General features: G+C 48.5%; 4 protein-coding genes and 1 non-coding gene across 5 annotated transcripts; 2 read left to right on the forward strand and 3 right to left on the reverse strand.

Moving 5' to 3' along the window:
- Nucleotides 1-510: 510 nt before the first annotated feature.
- On the forward strand, nucleotides 511-7,048 carry stt4 (1-phosphatidylinositol 4-kinase STT4; the record flags this gene model as incomplete). Its single annotated transcript, XM_089599462.1, has 11 exons — nucleotides 511-518; nucleotides 575-761; nucleotides 821-3,511; nucleotides 3,580-3,688; nucleotides 3,737-3,874; nucleotides 3,928-4,294; nucleotides 4,355-4,726; nucleotides 4,784-5,033; nucleotides 5,119-5,398; nucleotides 5,458-5,687; nucleotides 5,738-7,048. 11 exons carry the CDS (start codon nucleotides 511-513, stop codon nucleotides 7,046-7,048), a joined length of 5,943 nt encoding a protein of 1,980 aa, XP_089456205.1.
- A 559-nt stretch (nucleotides 7,049-7,607) lies between these two features.
- On the reverse strand, nucleotides 7,608-7,718 carry ALT_t072. Its single transcript has 2 exons — nucleotides 7,680-7,718; nucleotides 7,608-7,653 (listed from the first exon to the last, which is right to left on the reverse strand). It is a non-coding gene; the product is annotated as a tRNA-Leu (tRNA).
- A 1,936-nt stretch (nucleotides 7,719-9,654) lies between these two features.
- Nucleotides 9,655-10,089, forward strand: ALT_2950 (uncharacterized protein; the record flags this gene model as incomplete). Its single annotated transcript, XM_033564041.2, has 1 exon — nucleotides 9,655-10,089. The coding sequence occupies one exon, from the start codon at nucleotides 9,655-9,657 to the stop codon at nucleotides 10,087-10,089; it is 435 nt and encodes a 144-aa protein (XP_033419932.2).
- Nucleotides 10,090-11,153: 1,064 nt separating this feature from the next.
- Nucleotides 11,154-11,993, reverse strand: ALT_2951 (uncharacterized protein; the record flags this gene model as incomplete). The annotated part of the gene is made up of 1 exon (XM_033564042.1): nucleotides 11,154-11,993. The coding sequence occupies one exon, from the start codon at nucleotides 11,991-11,993 to the stop codon at nucleotides 11,154-11,156; it is 840 nt and encodes a 279-aa protein (XP_033419933.1).
- Nucleotides 11,994-14,423: 2,430 nt separating this feature from the next.
- On the reverse strand, nucleotides 14,424-16,782 carry ALT_2952 (putative YT521-B-like splicing factor; the record flags this gene model as incomplete). Its single annotated transcript, XM_033564043.1, has 4 exons — nucleotides 14,424-15,074; nucleotides 15,163-15,731; nucleotides 15,810-16,487; nucleotides 16,650-16,782. 4 exons carry the CDS (start codon nucleotides 16,780-16,782, stop codon nucleotides 14,424-14,426), a joined length of 2,031 nt encoding a protein of 676 aa, XP_033419934.1.
- Between the last annotated feature and the right edge of the window lie 846 nt (nucleotides 16,783-17,628).

Here is a 17,628-nt window from a genome sequence, read left to right on the forward strand (position 1 = left end):
TTAAATTCTTGTTCGTCGGATTTAAACGAGGCTAAAAATGGGCATTTCAGATTCGAATCAATTTCCTCCTCCCTATGTAGTCGATCTAGTCCTGCAAAATTACTATCATCAAAATAATCCTCCAGGCTTTCTATTTACCGATACACATGTGCTGTTTACCGACCTGTCATGCTCATATGTATACGTTGCGATGATTAAGAGCTGAGTCCCCGAGCCCTGTTCTTCCTCCTGTATTTGAATGTAAGGTACACAGTAATTACGTATATGTGTCTCCGCATGGGATAACGACTTTACGAAGATAAGGTACGGAGTACCTAACGTAGGCCCAGTATCGAACTCCCCTATCGTTCCCCTGGAGCTACATGTCAGGTACCTACCTAGGTAGCCATTTGACTGTTAACAACTGTCGAAAGTAAGAACCGCTGCTGCACACCAAACTTTCGCTCCTCTGAAATTAGATGACATCTGTTTCCCAGAGAGTAGACACCCAAGTCAAGGCAACCTCTCACAATGGACTGGTAAGAAATATAGACCACTTTCGACTTGAAGATCAGCGACACTGACCTTACACCAGCTTCTTCACAAACATCAGACGCCGTGCCTTGGACAAACTTGCAACTTTATCCGTCACAGAAGTAGACTGCGATGACCTGTCGGACCTCACGCGGCTCTCTCAACGATGTCCGCATCCTTCGAGTCGTTCGAACGTCTCGCCAGATGGTGTCGGAAACAAGAAGAGAACGACCTCCCAGTTGCCGATGGTATGCGATTTGAATTTGTTCGTGACTGAACACAAGCAATTCAGAACTGATTTATGAAGGACTCTAGAGAATTGGATGTACTTCTCGCTTTATGCGATGCTGCGCCTTCGGTTACCAAAATTGATCACGCTTCGAAATTGGTGTCACAACTGTTCCCCTACCTACCCGAGTCTCATAGCCAGTGCTTTCGCCCGTCCCCTTTCCTGTATGACATGAAGCCTTCACCTTGGGAGACGCTCACTCATCAACTGACATCGTCACTGCTCTCACTGGGCTCCAATTTTCCTCCGTTACGCTCGACCACTCTCAGCGCTGTCCACGAGTACTTGTATAGCTGTGCGGATGCTATTGATGCCATTACGCCTCTTCAGCGCTACGATTCTGCAGGCGACAAATACGGGGCTGTTCAAGAGCACAAGCGCATACTGTCACTCGCCGTTTCTCTTGTTGGATTTTTAGAAGCATCCGCACAGTTTCCTTCACTTTGGTCCGCCAGCGAAAAACTGCAAATTGTCGAGCACGTACGATCCATGTTGTCTGAAAGCTTCATGGTTGCAATTGAGACCGCCTCGTCCACTGTGCGCAATGCGAGCATGGCTGATCCTACGTTGAGGGACTGGAGAAGGTACACCCGACAATATGCTGCGAACAGACGTCCTCTAGGCGCTATGCTTCTGCAACAAGGGTTCATGCGTTTCGTCAAATCATGCGCTACTTCCCTTGTGGGAGCTCAAAATTTGTCTGATGAAGAGCTTCTCGACGACTACATGAATGGTGTTGGAATTGCCAGGAGTAGCGATGGCGCTGAAATCACCCTCATTGATCGTATAACAGAGATAATTGCTGACGAAATCCAACTCCTTGAGGATGGTTCCGATTATCTTCAACTGGGCTCACCCTGGCAAAAACAGCTCACCTTTTCTGTGAAAGCGTTTGCTCTTATTGGATACCTGAACTGCGTCATTTTGGGTGGAAATGCTGCCAACAGTGGAGCCTTTCTGTCTTGGTTGGAGGACACACTGGCAGACCCCAATCAGATGGCAAGTCTTGAGCTTGCAACGGCCACTCTGAAAAGCATAGCTATCGTCTCAAGGATGTCTCTGGCCAGTGCATCCTCTGGAAGCCGGTCTCTTCTGAGATTCATTATTGAAGGGTGCGTGCTAGGAGAATATACTGGGTCTGTTGCTGGAAAGTGTCTGGCTCAAGTACTTGGCATTCTGTCTCAAGATGCCGTCATAACAACTCTCTATTCGCTCGGGAACGCTTTGAGCCCCGGCTCAGGCACTGACAAGTATTATCATGGTCAGCTCTTGAATGAGAATGCTGGGCAACCCGACAGTGTTTCTTCCGTACCACCACCAATTGGTAATGGTAGTACGGTCTCCATTTCAGCCATTGGTGACCACGATAATGCAACCTGCAGGAACATTCTCCGTGCTATTGTGACAATTGCAACCAGCTCTAATGATGAGAAAATTAGTGCGCTAGCTCAGTCAATGCTTTTGCAAAAGATCGGCAAAGTCAACATTGCAGTGGATGCTCTCATCATTAGAGAAACTGCCTCCCTCTCCTTGAGCACAGGACAAGCAGAGTTTCAACTCCTGCTCAAGTTCTATGACCGTGCTTATCAAGACAGTATTGCCCGGAATTTTAGTGATGTCACAAATGCAGTCAAGGGCGCAATGACATACATATCTCTCGCGCTGAGAAGGGATTCCCCGCTTTTTCGGGTCTATTTGGTTCATCTCTTGGAATGTATTGTGAATAAAGGCGATGCAGTAAGCGAAAGTGAGCGGCAAAAGGAGGTTATTCTAGCACCAGAGGCCATCAGTTTTCTCCTCAGACCTCTGGCTCTCCTCATTTCATCAGACGAAGAGGGAGCTGGGACACAACAGACAGATGCAATTTTTGACGAAGACATCACTGCCCTGTTTCGTGATGCTTGGTTTAATATCTCTGTTCATGGGATCTCGACTCAGTCAGCTGTTACTCGAAGTCATATTCGAGAATTACGCTTGCTCGCAAAGCACTCTCCGCCCCTGATTGCCGAGAGTCGCATAGAGATGCTCGAGAGTGACGTAGAGCTGAACACAATCCTCAGACGCGGAATGAGCCCCCAACGGTTGGTAGAGCTCAAGAGAATTCTCATGGCCGAGCTACCTGACTGCGAACCTGGGATCAAACATCTGAATTATCCAAAAGTGGTCTTCCTCAACGCTTCTTTGTTGGTCGAGAGCCTCCGTGCGTCGTCGGGAAATTGCACCAAAGTTCTCAGTTACTTCCGCGACCCAGCCTTGACTACAGCTGACATGGCCAGTTGCATGAGCTCCATTGCAGATAAAGCTGTCGCCGACTACCTGTCCCTGACCCTATCTGCGAACGATGAGAATTTCTCTGTTCCATACTTGTCAAAGGAATTGGCTCAATTCTTCATGGCTTGCTGTCACCGTATAGAACGAGTGCAGAGCGTCGCCATGTTGTGCGCCGATAAGATCATTAGAGAATGCCCATCAGCTCTCTGTGATAAACATTCCCTATTCGCTCTTCTTGAATTGCTGACTGTAATGTGGCTGTCGTGTCTTGAGGAGGAGCTTGATGAATTCGAGTGGAAGGCTTCCTGTGCATCACCAATGGGAATTGTGAAGGTTGATCTCGCCGACAACTACAATGCCAGGAAGAGAACTCTGAATACACTCCTCGAGCGAGCTAAAGCTTGGGTAGCAGCAGTTATAGATATTGCACCTCTGGATGTGAAAGGCCTTCTCCAGGCGAGTACCTTTAGGAAGGCTTTTAGGATTGATTGCTGACCAGAAGGCAGACATACCTGTCCATTTCCAACGACACAGTTGACGGCAGCCACATCTCGCTGGGTCGTTCATTCGCTCTCGATATGGGCTCCACAATTCCCCGAAGCGATCAGCGACTCGGTAAGCTCTTGTTTCTGCACTCGCCGAAATGTCCTAACCGGTTTCTAGGATGTATTCAGAGCTCCGGGATTAGCAGGGTAAACGTTGCTTCTGACTTTATTGCGCAATACACCATCCGCCAGCAGTACCGGGCCCCGGACCCAGTCGTGACGAAATATTTGGAACAGGGGTCCGAAGAGAGCAATGGTTTGTGTCCGCCGTGTTCTGCCACGTTCTGCAATTGACCTGGAGATATATAGGCAAAGTCTGTGGAAAGATCTCACTAAGCCTCCCGAAATCCAGCGAGCATGTCAAGAATAGGCTGCACCGTCTCCACGATCAGCTCAAAGCGGGAAATAGTGTGGCCATATCTGAATTCAGGGATACGCTGCGAAGAGCTGCTGCTGTTTTGTGTGGCTCAGACTACTTTCAACCCTCAGTTCTTCACCACCTGGTCATTTTGCCGTTTCAACTGTTCTCAGAGGAGTCGATGAACGTGGGTGTCGCACTGTGGCTCGGAGCGATACATGAAAATCCAAAGCTTGGACCCAGGATCCTCGCAGAAGTGATAGAAGCTTGGGAGGAGACTATTCAGCGCAGGAAGGGCTTGTTTGACCGTTCTTTCGAGTGAGTATACTATCCTTCACATTTAGAATTTGGGGTACTGATGGAGTTGCGACTGTTCAGCTACGTTGACCCGATGTATACGAAGATTGAGCTGCTGCCTAGTGACAAAACTCTATTGTTGAAGAAGCAACAGAAGGCTCAGGCCACTCTCGCGCCGCATCTTATTGCCCTTCGTTTTTTCGAGAGCCATTTTAATGCCGTTCGATTAAATAGCGCCCAGAACCGCCGTCTATTCGGTCGTCTTATTGATAGAACGACTGTCGGGCTTCTGCAAACAAGTGGCCACCCCTTGGCTAGAGAGTTGCATTTTCGTATTGTCCTCTTTGGCTTAAGGGTTATACAAGATCCTTATCAACCAGAACAGGTGGCTTTGTGGAAGCTCAGCGATCAAATATTGTCTGCTGCGCTCGATTGGTTCAAGCATCCGCCGAGGTTTGTCTACCTTTTCTATAATGTCGGAGACGAGTGCTTACTCTATACTTTAATCAGGTGGTCCTTTGGGGGCAATAGGTTGCAGGTCAAAGCCGAAGACCAAATACTCGACGATGTTAGCCGTGCTTTACGTCGACTTTCGACTGTGCCCTATCACACACGAGGCAACTTCAAGCCACTGCAAGTCAAGCATGATCTTCTTCAGCTGCTCATAGAACATGAGAGATCTCGTCTAAGAGTCTGGTTATTTCCTTTAGAAGGGGATCGAAAGCATTTCCAGATTTCTGGAAACAGAAACTCTGCAGAGGTTCGTCAATCCCCTGTTCGTTATGTGCTAGTAGCAGCAGTTCATGCCCTTGCATTATGTCACATGGGACCTAATACCTGCTTAGGAAGCTATTCATCTTCTGCGGCTTGCCTGGGCTGAGAGTCCAGGGCTAGCGATCCAACTCTCGTCGCGCTACTCGTCCCCGAAGATGAAGAATGATATACGTTGGTTACTGCTCAATTTCCCTGAGAAGGCTTTGGACGAGCCGAGCAGTCTCGAGGTCATGCTGGGTGCAGCACTGCCCTCGGATGTCTCTTTTCAGCTGAAGGTCCGTTTGTCCTCTCTTCAGTCCTCAAAGACCCAACAACCAAAGACAAAAAAGAGAGAGGAAGCTGACTTTACCAGTATTTATTATATTGGGCAGCAGTCAATCCCACGGAAGCTTTGACTTATTTCTTACCAGCATATGGCAATCATCCGTTTGTTCTACAATACGCCATGAGAACATTGGAAAGCCACCCCATAGACGTTCGTTTCTACTTTGTCCCACAGCTCGTTCAGGCTTTGCGATACGATGCACTGGGCTATGTAGAGCGTTACATCCTTGAGACAGCCAAACAATCGCAATTGTTTGCCCATCAAGTGATTTGGAATATGAAAGCCAACTCTTATAAGGACGAAGACTCCCAGATTGTGCGTTATGATACCCCGTGGACGGACAATTGACTAACATCCAATGACAGCCCGACCCGCTCAAGCCGACTCTTGACCGTTTCATGGACACTCTCATTTCTAGCTTCAGCGACGAGGAGCGTGATTTCTATGAAAGGGAGTTTTCTTTCTTCAACGACATCACGGGTATATCAGGAAAGCTTCGGCCATATATCAAGAAAAGTAAACCCGAGAAGAAGGCGAAGATCGAGGAGGAACTCCGAAAAATCAAGGTCGAAATTGGTGTATACCTGCCGAGCAATCCGGATGGAGTCGTAGTTGGGATCGACCGAAAATCCGGTAAACCACTACAGAGCCATGCAAAGGCTCCATACATGGCAACATTTCGGATTCAAAAAACAAGGACCCGTGGGGACGAACGAGATTCCCAGGGCCAATCCCGCCCGAGTACTGCTGGCCATGATGCCTCGACGGAGACGTTGTCGGCGCCTCTGCATTCTCCTTCATCTCAAGAGACGTACGAAGTTTGGCAGTCAGCTATCTTCAAAGTTGGTGATGACTGTCGCCAGGACATGCTTGCTTTGCAGATGATCGCGGCTTTTCGCAGTATCTTTGCTAGTGCAGGGCTTGACGTTTGGGTATTTCCCTACAGAGTGACATCAACGGCCCCTGGCTGCGGAGTAATTGACGTTCTTCCCAACTCCATCTCTCGTGATATGCTAGGTCGCGAAGCAGTAAATGGTCTTTACGACTACTTCATTTCCAAGTACGGTGGGGAGCATTCCATGCGTTTCCAGGAAGCGCGAACGAATTTTGTGAAGAGCATGGCTGCCTATTCAGTCATCTCTTACCTTTTGCAGTTCAAAGATCGGCATAACGGTAACATTATGATCGATGATGCTGGCCATATCATACACATTGACTTTGGCTTCTGCTTTGACATTGCTCCAGGTGGTGTACGTTTTGAGCGCGCACCTTTCAAGCTCACATCCGAGATGGTGGCTGTCATGAGTGGCACTTTACATCCACATGTCCATTCACATGGTGGCTCGAATGGCGGGCTCGGCTTGCCTGGAGGACACTCCAACAACCCAACGTCTACACAGCCGTACCGGTGGTTCGAATCCTTGGTAATAAAGGCATTCCTCGCATCCCGTCCCTTTTGCACCAAGCTCTCTCATATTGTGTCGTTGATGCTTGATAGCGGCCTGCCGTGCTTCAAACCTGATACGCTCAAGAACTTCCGTGACAGGTTTGTGCTAGAGAAGAATGAAAGGGAGGCAGCCGAGTACATGCGGGAACTCATCCGCAAGTCCTACATGAGCGTTTCAACAAAGGGATATGATCAGTTTCAGTTGTTGACAAACGGAATACCTTACTGATCAGACCTTTCTGTTTCGCAGTTACATACCATTTGATTATGTATCTCAGGGCGACTACTCGGCAGCGAGCGAAGTCTGTCATTTGAATTACCTTTAGAACCCCGTTGTCGCTAGTGGAGCCTTCCGGCCAGTGCCTTCTCGGCAGATGCGAACGGAGTCTGTTTGTGGACTCAGTTGGGTTGCAAAGTTCAAGTGACATCTACTTGTTGTAGTGCATTTTGGCTGAAGTGACGATTGGCATTCCAGAGGCAAGATGGCGGTGATGAGCTTAGTGTCCACCTCAATGTCAACTTTATTATAATATACGTCATAAAGAGTTAACCCGTAAGTGAGTAGACTTAGTGGGATTATCGACAAAGAATTTGAAATTAATATCCTTCCTCATCGTTGTATGAAGACGTGGGCGAATGCCACCCTTTGTTATATTTGAGGTTTTTTGATATAATTATTGTTTGTCTCATTTGGAACAGAGTGTATATAGATAGATCTGCTTATTGATTGATTGATTGATGATGTACGTCAACGTATTGATGTGAAAATGAGACATCACAAAAAGAAATGACAAGAGTGGGATTCGAACCCACGCCATCATACGATGATGAGGAACTTGGGAAGTTGATATTAAGGTAGACCTTAACCTCACGCCTTGGACCAACTCGGCCATCTTGCCTAACTACGCAGATAACTCATAATGTTTAAATATAGATTCTGACAAATTCAAAGCCTACTGTCCAGCCCGCAGACAGGTCCGGAACTGCTAAAGCTACACTGCGGACCAGCGCCTGAGCCACCTCACTACGCACACTTGCGTTCCAGACTGTACTCGCTTTACCTTTCCGCCTGGAACCGGGCTTCATTGGAAGCCCATATTATAGACCTTTTGAGTTGACGTCGCAAGGAGCACGGATGCCCTCTGGCTCTAGCGACGTTCTGCATCTAGAATGTGAGGGCGGCGTCAGAAGGATGTGTGAGCATTAGATGCTGTGCTGCTCATCGCCCATTGCTAGACTCTTAAGTGAGAAATAGCTAGGAGAGCAAAAAAATAGGCGAGGGACTAAACAACATATATAAGTTTCTTGAATGAGAAAGAATCCCTTCAATGTTCTCTCCAGTCATGCTGTCATTGACCCCTGCCGTGGGATCCCCAGGTGGCAAGTTTACGTGATTGGGATGGCCAACGACATCTATCTTTACTCTAATTAGGTCCACTCATGTATGCTATGGGGTTGCTCTAGATGTGGCCCGATAGCCGTGTTTTTTTCCTCCCATGGCGTTCATTGCCACTTGGTGCATTTGTGTCTGTCGGCGGCATCATATTCGGCTATGACGCCGGCCAGATTTCAGGATTCCTTGAGATGAATGATTTTAAGCGCAGATTGGTCAGTTGGGAGACGACGGAAGATACACCTTCAGCAACGTGCGGTCCGGCCTCATCATTTCTCTGATGCGTACCAATCAGCCGTTCTTGGATAAGTCTAGCTATCTGCGAGTGCAAAGAATTTCTGACGACAAGCATGTCGATAGCTGTCCATTGGCACTCTGCTAGGAGCTTTACTGGCCGGCTATTGCGTTCCGGTGCGTCATTCTTCAAGTCGGCCTGATCATACAAACCTTCTCCGGCACCGAAATGGTACCAATTAATGATGGGACGTTTTGTCACCGGTTTCGGTGTTGGGGCATGTTCTTTGTTGGTCCCGATGTACTAAGGCGAGAGTGCTCCTCGACAGGTCCGCGGGGCAATGGTCTGGCAGGAATCTCGCTATTCTTCAGCCTGGTTATGCACTCGGAGCGTCTGACGTCGCGTTCCGCAGCTCATATCAATTATTTGTGACATTAGGGATCTTTGTCGCATACTGCATCAATTTCGGCACCGAATCAATAGCCAACTCCGGCTCGTGGTGTCTCACTCTCCGGATCACATTCCTCTGGGGCTTAATACTAGGGATAGGGATCATGTTTTCCCCGGAAAGTCCGCACTATGATAATCGTCGTGGACGCATCGACCAAGCGAGAAGTACCATGTCAAAGCTCTACGGGGTGCCCCAAATTTAACGTGTGATTTTGGAGGAGCTCCCCGAAATCGAGGATCAGCTCGAGGCAGAGAGTGCGTCTAAAGGGGAATGGCATGGGCTAGGTCGAGATGTTTCAAGGACCTCGTATGCCGTACGGGATCTTCCTCGGTATCGTGCTACAAGCCTTCCAGCAGCTGACCGGTGCTAATTACTTCTTCTACTACGGCACTGTTGTGTTCAATGGAGCCGGTATCAGAAACACCTAAGTCACGCAGATGATCCTTGGCGGTGTCAATTTCGGCACGACATTCGGAGGTCTGTATTTCATCTAGCACTTCGGGCGCCGCAAGTTACTCATCACTGGGGGCATGTGGATGTTCGTATGTTTTATGGCCTTCCCCTCTGTCGGACATTTCTCCTTAAATGTGCGTGACCCTCCTCAGACGCCTCGTGCTGGAAAAGCAATGGTGGTGTTCGCATGTTTGTTTATCACGTGAGAATCTTTCAGTCTCTCCCTCAGACGTTTCGTGATACCTTGTTTGAACCAGGAGGCTGATGCTGATATCGAATTTGAATTCGACAAGTGGGTTCGCCATGACATGGGGCCCTACGGTGTGGGCGATAGTCGCTGAGCTTATCCGTCGCGATACCGCGCCGAACTGGCTTTGGAACTTCCTCATTGGCTTCTTCACTCCGTTTATTACCGGCGATATTGACTTCGCGTACGGTTATGTCTTCGCCGAATGCCTATTTGCTGCGGTCGTGATCGTCTACTTCTGCGTGTTGGAAGGTAAGGGCAAAACTTTCGAGGAGATGGACATGATGTACGTTATGCGTGTCCCGGCATGGAACCGCAGCAAATGGGTACCTCCACCCCCAGAGCACCGAATTACTACGGCGCAAGCTCTGGACCGGAGGACAGCAGTGGGGATTGACCGGGCCGAAAGCTCGGACAAACAAGACGCTGATAGTGACGGGGGTCACCACCAGCATATCGATGATAGTGGTGCTGGCCCGTCGTCAGCCTGAACATGATCTGGCCTGAACGAGTCCTATGAAACAAGCAGTGCCTTATATAGCGAATCCTCCCTCAAGTGACCACAGGTTTGCTCTCTAGGCTGCGTCGATCAGTGCCAAAAGTGCGCTTCCTCGAAATGGGGAAGCGACTTCCTCTTATCTTTTGGGCAGTCTCCGACAACCTGACAATAAATACCGTTGCCAGTTATAGTAACAACTCGGCTAGTCATGAAAGGCGGCTTATCCCTCAAGAGCCGAATTGTCAAAGTACTCTACAGTATTAATCTCACGAGACATCCGTTCCTCGCTGTACCTTGATAGCGACTGACCATGGCTGGCTATAATCCAAGATCTTCGCAAGATTATCTCCAAATCAATTGTAGTATTTTCTCATTCAATAGTGAAAGGAAAGGATAAATAAGGATTCAAGGCATGACGGAGCTTGAAAACGCCTAAAAGGTGAGACAGGAAAGGCACTTCAACAATAAACCTCCTTGCGGGCCGAAAATCGGTGTCAATACTCATTCAGAAAAGAAAGCAGCATCGATCATCTCAACAATACTCAATCGGTCTGCCAGCAGTCTCCGAATAACTGGAATCTCACGCCGATACAAGGGTAAAAGCAAACGGACATAACATTCCTCAAAGAGCTTTCGTTTCATGCCTGCAGAAAACTGGGAATTGATAAGTAGAATATGGCATCATGTGAATCGATGGCAGAAGAAAAAAGCGAGAAAGGACAAAGAGAAGTATAGTGCTCAAATCAGACCACCTGGAATGTACAAGGTATACTTGATAGCTCCCAAATTAATCAGGTCCTTTGGGATGTATGGTGTGGAATATGTAACCGTAGAAGAAATGGCCAAATGAGAAAAGTTACTGTATCAACATGCTCCCATGTTGACTTTTCATTGACTGTTCAGACTGAGAGATGCAAATTTGCTGCACTCTCGTTCTGAAGGGTGACAGATAGTTCTTTTCGAACAATGGGAACACACACGTCATGGCAGTATTGTGTCGATTGATTTGTCCACTTGGAGAAGGGAAAGGAGAGCAAGTACAAGGAAAGACTAAGCCTAATCCATAAAATCTCCTCGGAGGATCTTCTCTTGAAAGAAATCAGGTTTGTTCTGCTTTGGTTGCCTTGGTATCTCTCGAGCAGGTTGCTCCATTGAAGCAATGGAAGCAGCTCGCTGATGATAGCGTTGGTGTTCCGCAGAGGCCACATGTTGTTGGCTCTGACCCGCGATTGGCGAGATGCCTCCAATGGATGGGGCACGCTCAGCCCGTGTTCGGAGAGCTTCCGACCAGTTGAAGCCTTCGCCTAAGGGTCGCCACGATTTGTTAGACATATCTTTCTGAGGAAAGCTTTTATTTGTACTTGCAACAACTAATGCATGGGGGTTATTGGCAGATGCAGGACTGGTGGTCGTCGTGCTCCGGCGCCCTCCAGCCACAGAAGACCCAGGGGAGGGATATCTACCATTGCCTATACTTCCACCACGAACATCTCGCATGGCCTGCGCACCAAAGGAGAGACGTCGTGCAAACGGTGAGCTGGGAGGAACGCTGGAAGAGCCGTTGTCTGTATCATCCATGGCGGCTTCGTCGGCGTTTGGACTTGACCCGACGGAACTAGACAAGCTGCCATGCCGAGGATTTCTGACCCCAAAGGGTGCAGTTTGGGTCGGCGAACCGGAAAGCCCAAGAGTACTGATTGACAGCCTGCGTCGTTGATTCGGCTGGACATTGTTTACAGTACTAGCCATGGGACTAGTGTGGCCGCCAGGCGGAGCCCCTGGGTTGCTCGACCTGGAGAGATAATCGGTGAAGAAGCCCGAGGATAGGGACGGCCGCCTTTGGCGGGCAGATGAGGATGGTACAGAGATTGGAGATGTAGACCGATCGTTTGACATGGTAGATCACTGAAAGAGGATTCGTAATAGAAAAGGACAAGGATGCACTGACAAATGCACAGAGATCAGGTTGATAGAAAAAGATTCTTTCTGAGTAAAATGGTCCAATGAGATGGTTTTGAGGTTGTATTAATCAAGCGTGAGTGGGTTGAGGACGCGAACCGCTAGACCGCCGTTGCTGTTGCGGGGAAGAAAGAGCAGGGTTATGAATAATGGAAGTTGAGGAACGTTAACGCCAGTTGTCGATTGAATGATGATCTGGACGTTCCACAGTCACAAGTATGTGACGTCAACCGCAGACAACCAGCGGCGAAGAGAGAGGGATAGATCGATTGAGATAAGACAGGAGGAGGAGAGGTCGATAGTGCGATAAAAGAAGAAAGGGGGTGTCGGCAGATTCTAAGCAAAGGAAATTAGTAGGATGCTCCCCGAGTGCATGGATCAGCGGGTGAATGTGAGAAATCAGGCCATATTAGCAGTGGGTACGGTAATCAAATATGTCCGAGAGCGGCAAACAGCATAATAGACATGCAAAGTAGCCCAAGAGGTAGCAGAAGGTCCCTCTCGATCCGTCCTGTACAGCTTGGGGTACAAGAAGGAGACAGGGAGCTAAGGTGGCAAGAGAAAGTGCGGGGTATATGGCAGGATATGTGGAATCAAGAAGCTGCGTAGACGCAGAAGAGCAAGAGAGTAGGCAGGAGGGACAGGAAATTGGTTTGCGGGGTGAGCTCAATCAAGCAACAGCGAAGAAGCCAGTTGGAGGACGACGACGAGGGACTGACATACAAGGACACCGTCAAGGCGTAGACGACAAATGAAGGAAGAGGAATGACAAGGATGGACACACTGGATGTAAATGACGATGGATGCTGTTGTTTCTGCTTTTTGAAGATGCAGATTTTGCAAAGGTAGGGAGGGAGAGAAGGAAATGAAAGTAACTTGAGTGTGCAATAAACTAATCGGATTCTTGATGGACGATAGCAGGAGCTAGGCAGAGCTTACCTTACCTACCTCACAAGTTATCTTTGCTTTTTACCCCACACAAATCCACCTCCCATTCTTCCCAATCATATCCAGTAAGCGTAAAGGGTAATTCGCCTTAAGGTGATCAATTATATTAGGGTGCGAAGATCCATGGATGATGGCAATATAATATAATATCCATGACGAGAAAGCCTACGACAGACGCACATAAGACTGTCCTGTTGATTAATCATTATCCTTATCATTATCGTCATCATCATCATCGTCGTCATGCTGGTCCTCCTCCTCCATGGACTCTGACCGTGGGACGGATTTGGTCTAGCCAACTGAACAAGTGGATCAGATATCCACAGCAAAGAGAATCCGGGGACCGTCCGACTAGACCGAAAAGGGACTAGGGCGCTCAAATAGCAGAGGAATCAATCCAGAGTAACTACGGAGTAAGTAACAGCCTCTCTAAGGTAGCTGTTGATTGAGAAAATTGGATTCTTTTACAGAATGAACATCATTCGATGGCATCCTAAGTGATGGCACACATAGAGAGGTAGAGCGTATAATAACTAGTAACGCCTTTAGCTCAATGAAGGGATGAATCGATATGTCATCACTTTCTTGTATGGTGAACTTCAAGCATGCCTCAACATCATCCTCATGAGAGGAGAATCCATGGATCCACACTAGCACTACTGCTTCTGGATTAGCCTAAGAAGCATTCGTCTTTTTGGGGCTAGTGTTAACGTGTTAAGTTCAAGGTAGGTAACACAGACTTACCTCCACAAGTAAGATAGTCACGAGGGTTCGCCTAATCAATCAATCATCATCAAGGTCTAAAGCTTACATGCCCAACAGAGAGTTGGTACCAACCGGGTTGCTGCAGGATTGACTTTCGAACCACAGCTTGAGCTATCCTGGATGATTGATTGATGTATCTACTTTCAAGTCTAGTACTTAGGTGCCACTAAACTACCTACCTACATAGACTGAGGCAGAAACCTCTCCTACTCAAGACAGTCCCTACTCCATCATCGCTAGTACACAGTGTACAGCTTTTATCTACCCATGTACCTCTCTACTTACTGAGTGTATTGCTTTATTCCTAAGGAGGGTCAGGTTGCTCCCTCAACGGTAACTACATAACTTTAGGAAGGTAGGTACCTAGAAAACATACGACAATCTTTTGATACAACCTGTTGGTCGAACACGTAAGCATACAAAAGTGGAGAACTCGTTTTTATATTATATACATGCTAGTTATGTCTATTTCATTCATCGTGTTCTATGTTTTAATTCGTGTGCGTCGTATTCGGTACGCCAGTCCTATTGGTCCACAAGCAGGAGCTCGCAATCATGCATCCTGATCCTGATCTTGCATGCAAAAAGCGAGGCTGTTCTTGTGACACCAATTTCCTCAAGAGACTGGAAAGTGGTTGCGAACACTCGCTGTGTTCAGTTGGGTAGCGAAGTGTGATATACCGGAAACCCATGGGTTGGGTGTTGCGTGTGGAATAACCGAATCAGCCTCTCCCCGACACTCGGCTCGATTTCAGTGCCATCTCGGGCAATCTTGACTTCGCGGTTTGCATTCCACGGATTGCGAAGACCTCGGGTGCGATGGAACGGGACCCGTTCTGTTGAAAGCCATTGGACCCGGAAAGGCCTTCCTATCGATTGGAACCCCGACTCGGCAGCTTCTTCGACTAATTCAGCAGCGTTCTTTTCGTTCCCACCCCCAGTCTCGTCCTCATCACTACTCTCATCCCCCTTGCCTTCCTCCTTCCTCTCGCCACTGTCATCGTCACCACCACCGCCATCACCATCACCATCATCATCTTCATCATCGTCCCCCCCGGATGAATCCGCTTCCCAGAATATAGTTCCCCGTGCAGAGTCATCTATGATTCGTCCGGTTGGCGCGGTGGCTGTAGCTTGAGTTGGAATCACGTGCAATTCCTCTGGCTCTGGAGGACCATGGTCAGGTCGCGCGGGCATCTCCAGGGCTAGGGTTTCATCTTCCTTGATAGGCGACATCATGCGAGCATATCCATAGTACTCTCCGGACTTGTTGGCGGAGAAAATTAAATAAACATTAAAGGCACTCTAAAATGTAACAGTTAGTGCAGGCCACTCTCGCATCGCTTCCCAGCCGGTAAGGAGTGAGAAAGTTGGGTGGGGGGAAACAACTCACTTCATAAGCCCGATTGAGATTATCCTCGTTATGGCTTTGGGTTGCCCAGATTCCGCTTTGTCTGCTTAATTCCAAGTCGCCGACCGTGAGACTTTTGACTATAAAGTATCTGTTAGGTAGCCTTAGATTTGCGTGCCTGCCATGGACAGGACGCGTCTCCAAAGTTTCTTCAATCTCTGGGTTGGTGTCTAACAGCTTTGAGCCACTGTGTTCGTTCCCAGGTGAGCTGGTCGAGGAGCCGATATTGGGGGTCTTCCCAGGTGAGGCCAACCCTCGCCGAAGGCGACAAACGAGCCTCACCCCGTGGAACCTGGAGTCATGAAATCGAGACAGGGCTGCGACGCAGGCAGATTCTGTTTTGTAATTGATGAAGGCGCAATTGCTCTTCGATATGAGAAATACACTTTGAATGTCCTTCGTAGCGTCTTGGGAGAAGTGATCCTTGAGATCCACGACGTTGGTCCCAGCAGGGAGATTTCCGACCCAAAGAGCGTGGCCGGACTGCTTGGGCTTCCGAGGGGGTCCCCAAGGTGTAGCGGACGCTGACGTGCCTGGTGGTACAGACGAGTCTGTACATTGACATCAGCGGAATGGCAAACGAAATGCGCATACCTCCCATTGCTCCATGACGGCCGTTGCTTGCTTACCTGTTGAAGTATTCTGGGAGGCTGTCGGTCTCATTGGTATTGAGCCGTCAACGATGGTTTTGGAAATATCATAATTCGCTGTGGGGGACTTTTGCCGGCCTTCTCTTGGCAAGCTGGAGGGCACTTGAGCAGCTAGCCCTGATGTGCTGTGATATGGACTACTGGGAGGCAAGTAAATCGAGGGGCCCGGTGGACCTTGACCGTGTCCAATCGCCGCTGTATAGATGTGCTGAGGATAATAACCAAGTCCAAAAACAATGGTCTGGTTCGAAAGAGGGACATTGGAGGGTGCGGACATGTTCGGCACGAACAGCTGATAATCGGGAATGCCAGTCTGGAGAGAAGTACTCTGATGATGATGTTGAGGCTGCTGTTGTTGGTGCTGCGGCTGCTGAGCGAAAGGTATGTACATTTGGGAATAGTGAGCATTATAAGAGACAGTCCTGCCCGATGTGGAGTCGGCAAACGAGGGTAATGGTTGCAAAGGATATAAAACGCCATGCGGGTGAATCGCAGCAGGGACGTAAGATGATTGCATAGGAGGCTGATTGTAGCCCGGTAGCGTGGACCTCATATCGCCCATGTTCATGGCCGACGGAGGCGCTCCACGGCCATGCGATTCCGGGTGCAGGTCAACATTCTCAGATCGCGGGGGATTCCGGCGAAAAGTGCCTGTATCTACCAGAGAGTGAAAGGTGTCTCGTCAGCGCAACATAAGAAAAGGAACAGAACAGAAGCTCAATGGGATCGACTCTGCTAACCAAACAACATAGCCCTTCTCCCTGAAACATTTTCGCTTCGGCCTCGCTTAGTGGAGAGAGAAAAGAAAGGAAGTCTTACCGGACAGTGACTGCTGAGCCCTCGAGTGGCCGAATCGCCCCTCTGAGGAGATATGTCTGCCGTTTGATGCTCCCCCAGATTGGTTGGATTGTTTTGAAGGAACATTGTCCATCGGAACTGCAACTGAGCGCATAGCAAAGAAGTCAGAATCGTGATAAACAAGATCCTGCTCACGGGGAATTACTGTAGCAGACTTTTCCTCCGGGGAATCTCAGAATTGGAGGACTGTAGCAGAAGTCAACTTACCTTTCTTTTCCTTCAAGATGTATTTCACACTGCTATCTATTCTGGTAACAGTTCAACGCCGACTATAACAACTAGAGGATTTGCCCACTGCTGGTTAGAACCCAAGATCATCGGCCGTAAATGACAGGTTGAGGCCCCAGATAGGCCAAACAGCAGAAAAATGGACAGAAGCCACACACATAAGAAGATAGGAGAAAATGCTCAGAGATGATACTCAGGACCATGACCAATTGTAAGTGCAAGATGGAGTGTCAAGGGCAGGGCAAGCAGTGAGGAGGGAACTATCCACAGGGAAAATGGAGCCCAATCTGACGCCCGTGTAATATTCAGCCAACACTCCAACTATTCGGATAACAAGAGGGGCTTGTGTGCACGGAACTACAGAATATACACATTTGCACGCACGCACACACAGAGAAATGCACACATGCGCACACAGCTATAGAATAACCACACGCACACACCTAAGGGCTGGGATGTTCTGACCATAGGTGGGGAATGGAAATGTGACAGTGAAGGCATATATAGTGGCGGCTGACAGTGGGGAACTGGGAATTGGGAGGAAGGAGCTCATAAGCTATAGACTGGCCATGGTCCAATATGGAGGAATTGATGACAGAGCAGAAATGCCTCAAGCCAGCATCTATATATCCACTGATAGATAGCCTGCTCGTCTGGAAGATAGAGATGTGATCATGGGCTAGAAATAGGGCATAAGCAGAAGAGACAAAGG

The sequence above is a fragment of the Aspergillus lentulus genome (assembly GCF_001445615.1).
Source record: "Aspergillus lentulus DNA, contig: Alt05, strain: IFM 54703, whole genome shotgun sequence".
NCBI classification, from domain to species: domain Eukaryota; kingdom Fungi; phylum Ascomycota; class Eurotiomycetes; order Eurotiales; family Aspergillaceae; genus Aspergillus; species Aspergillus lentulus.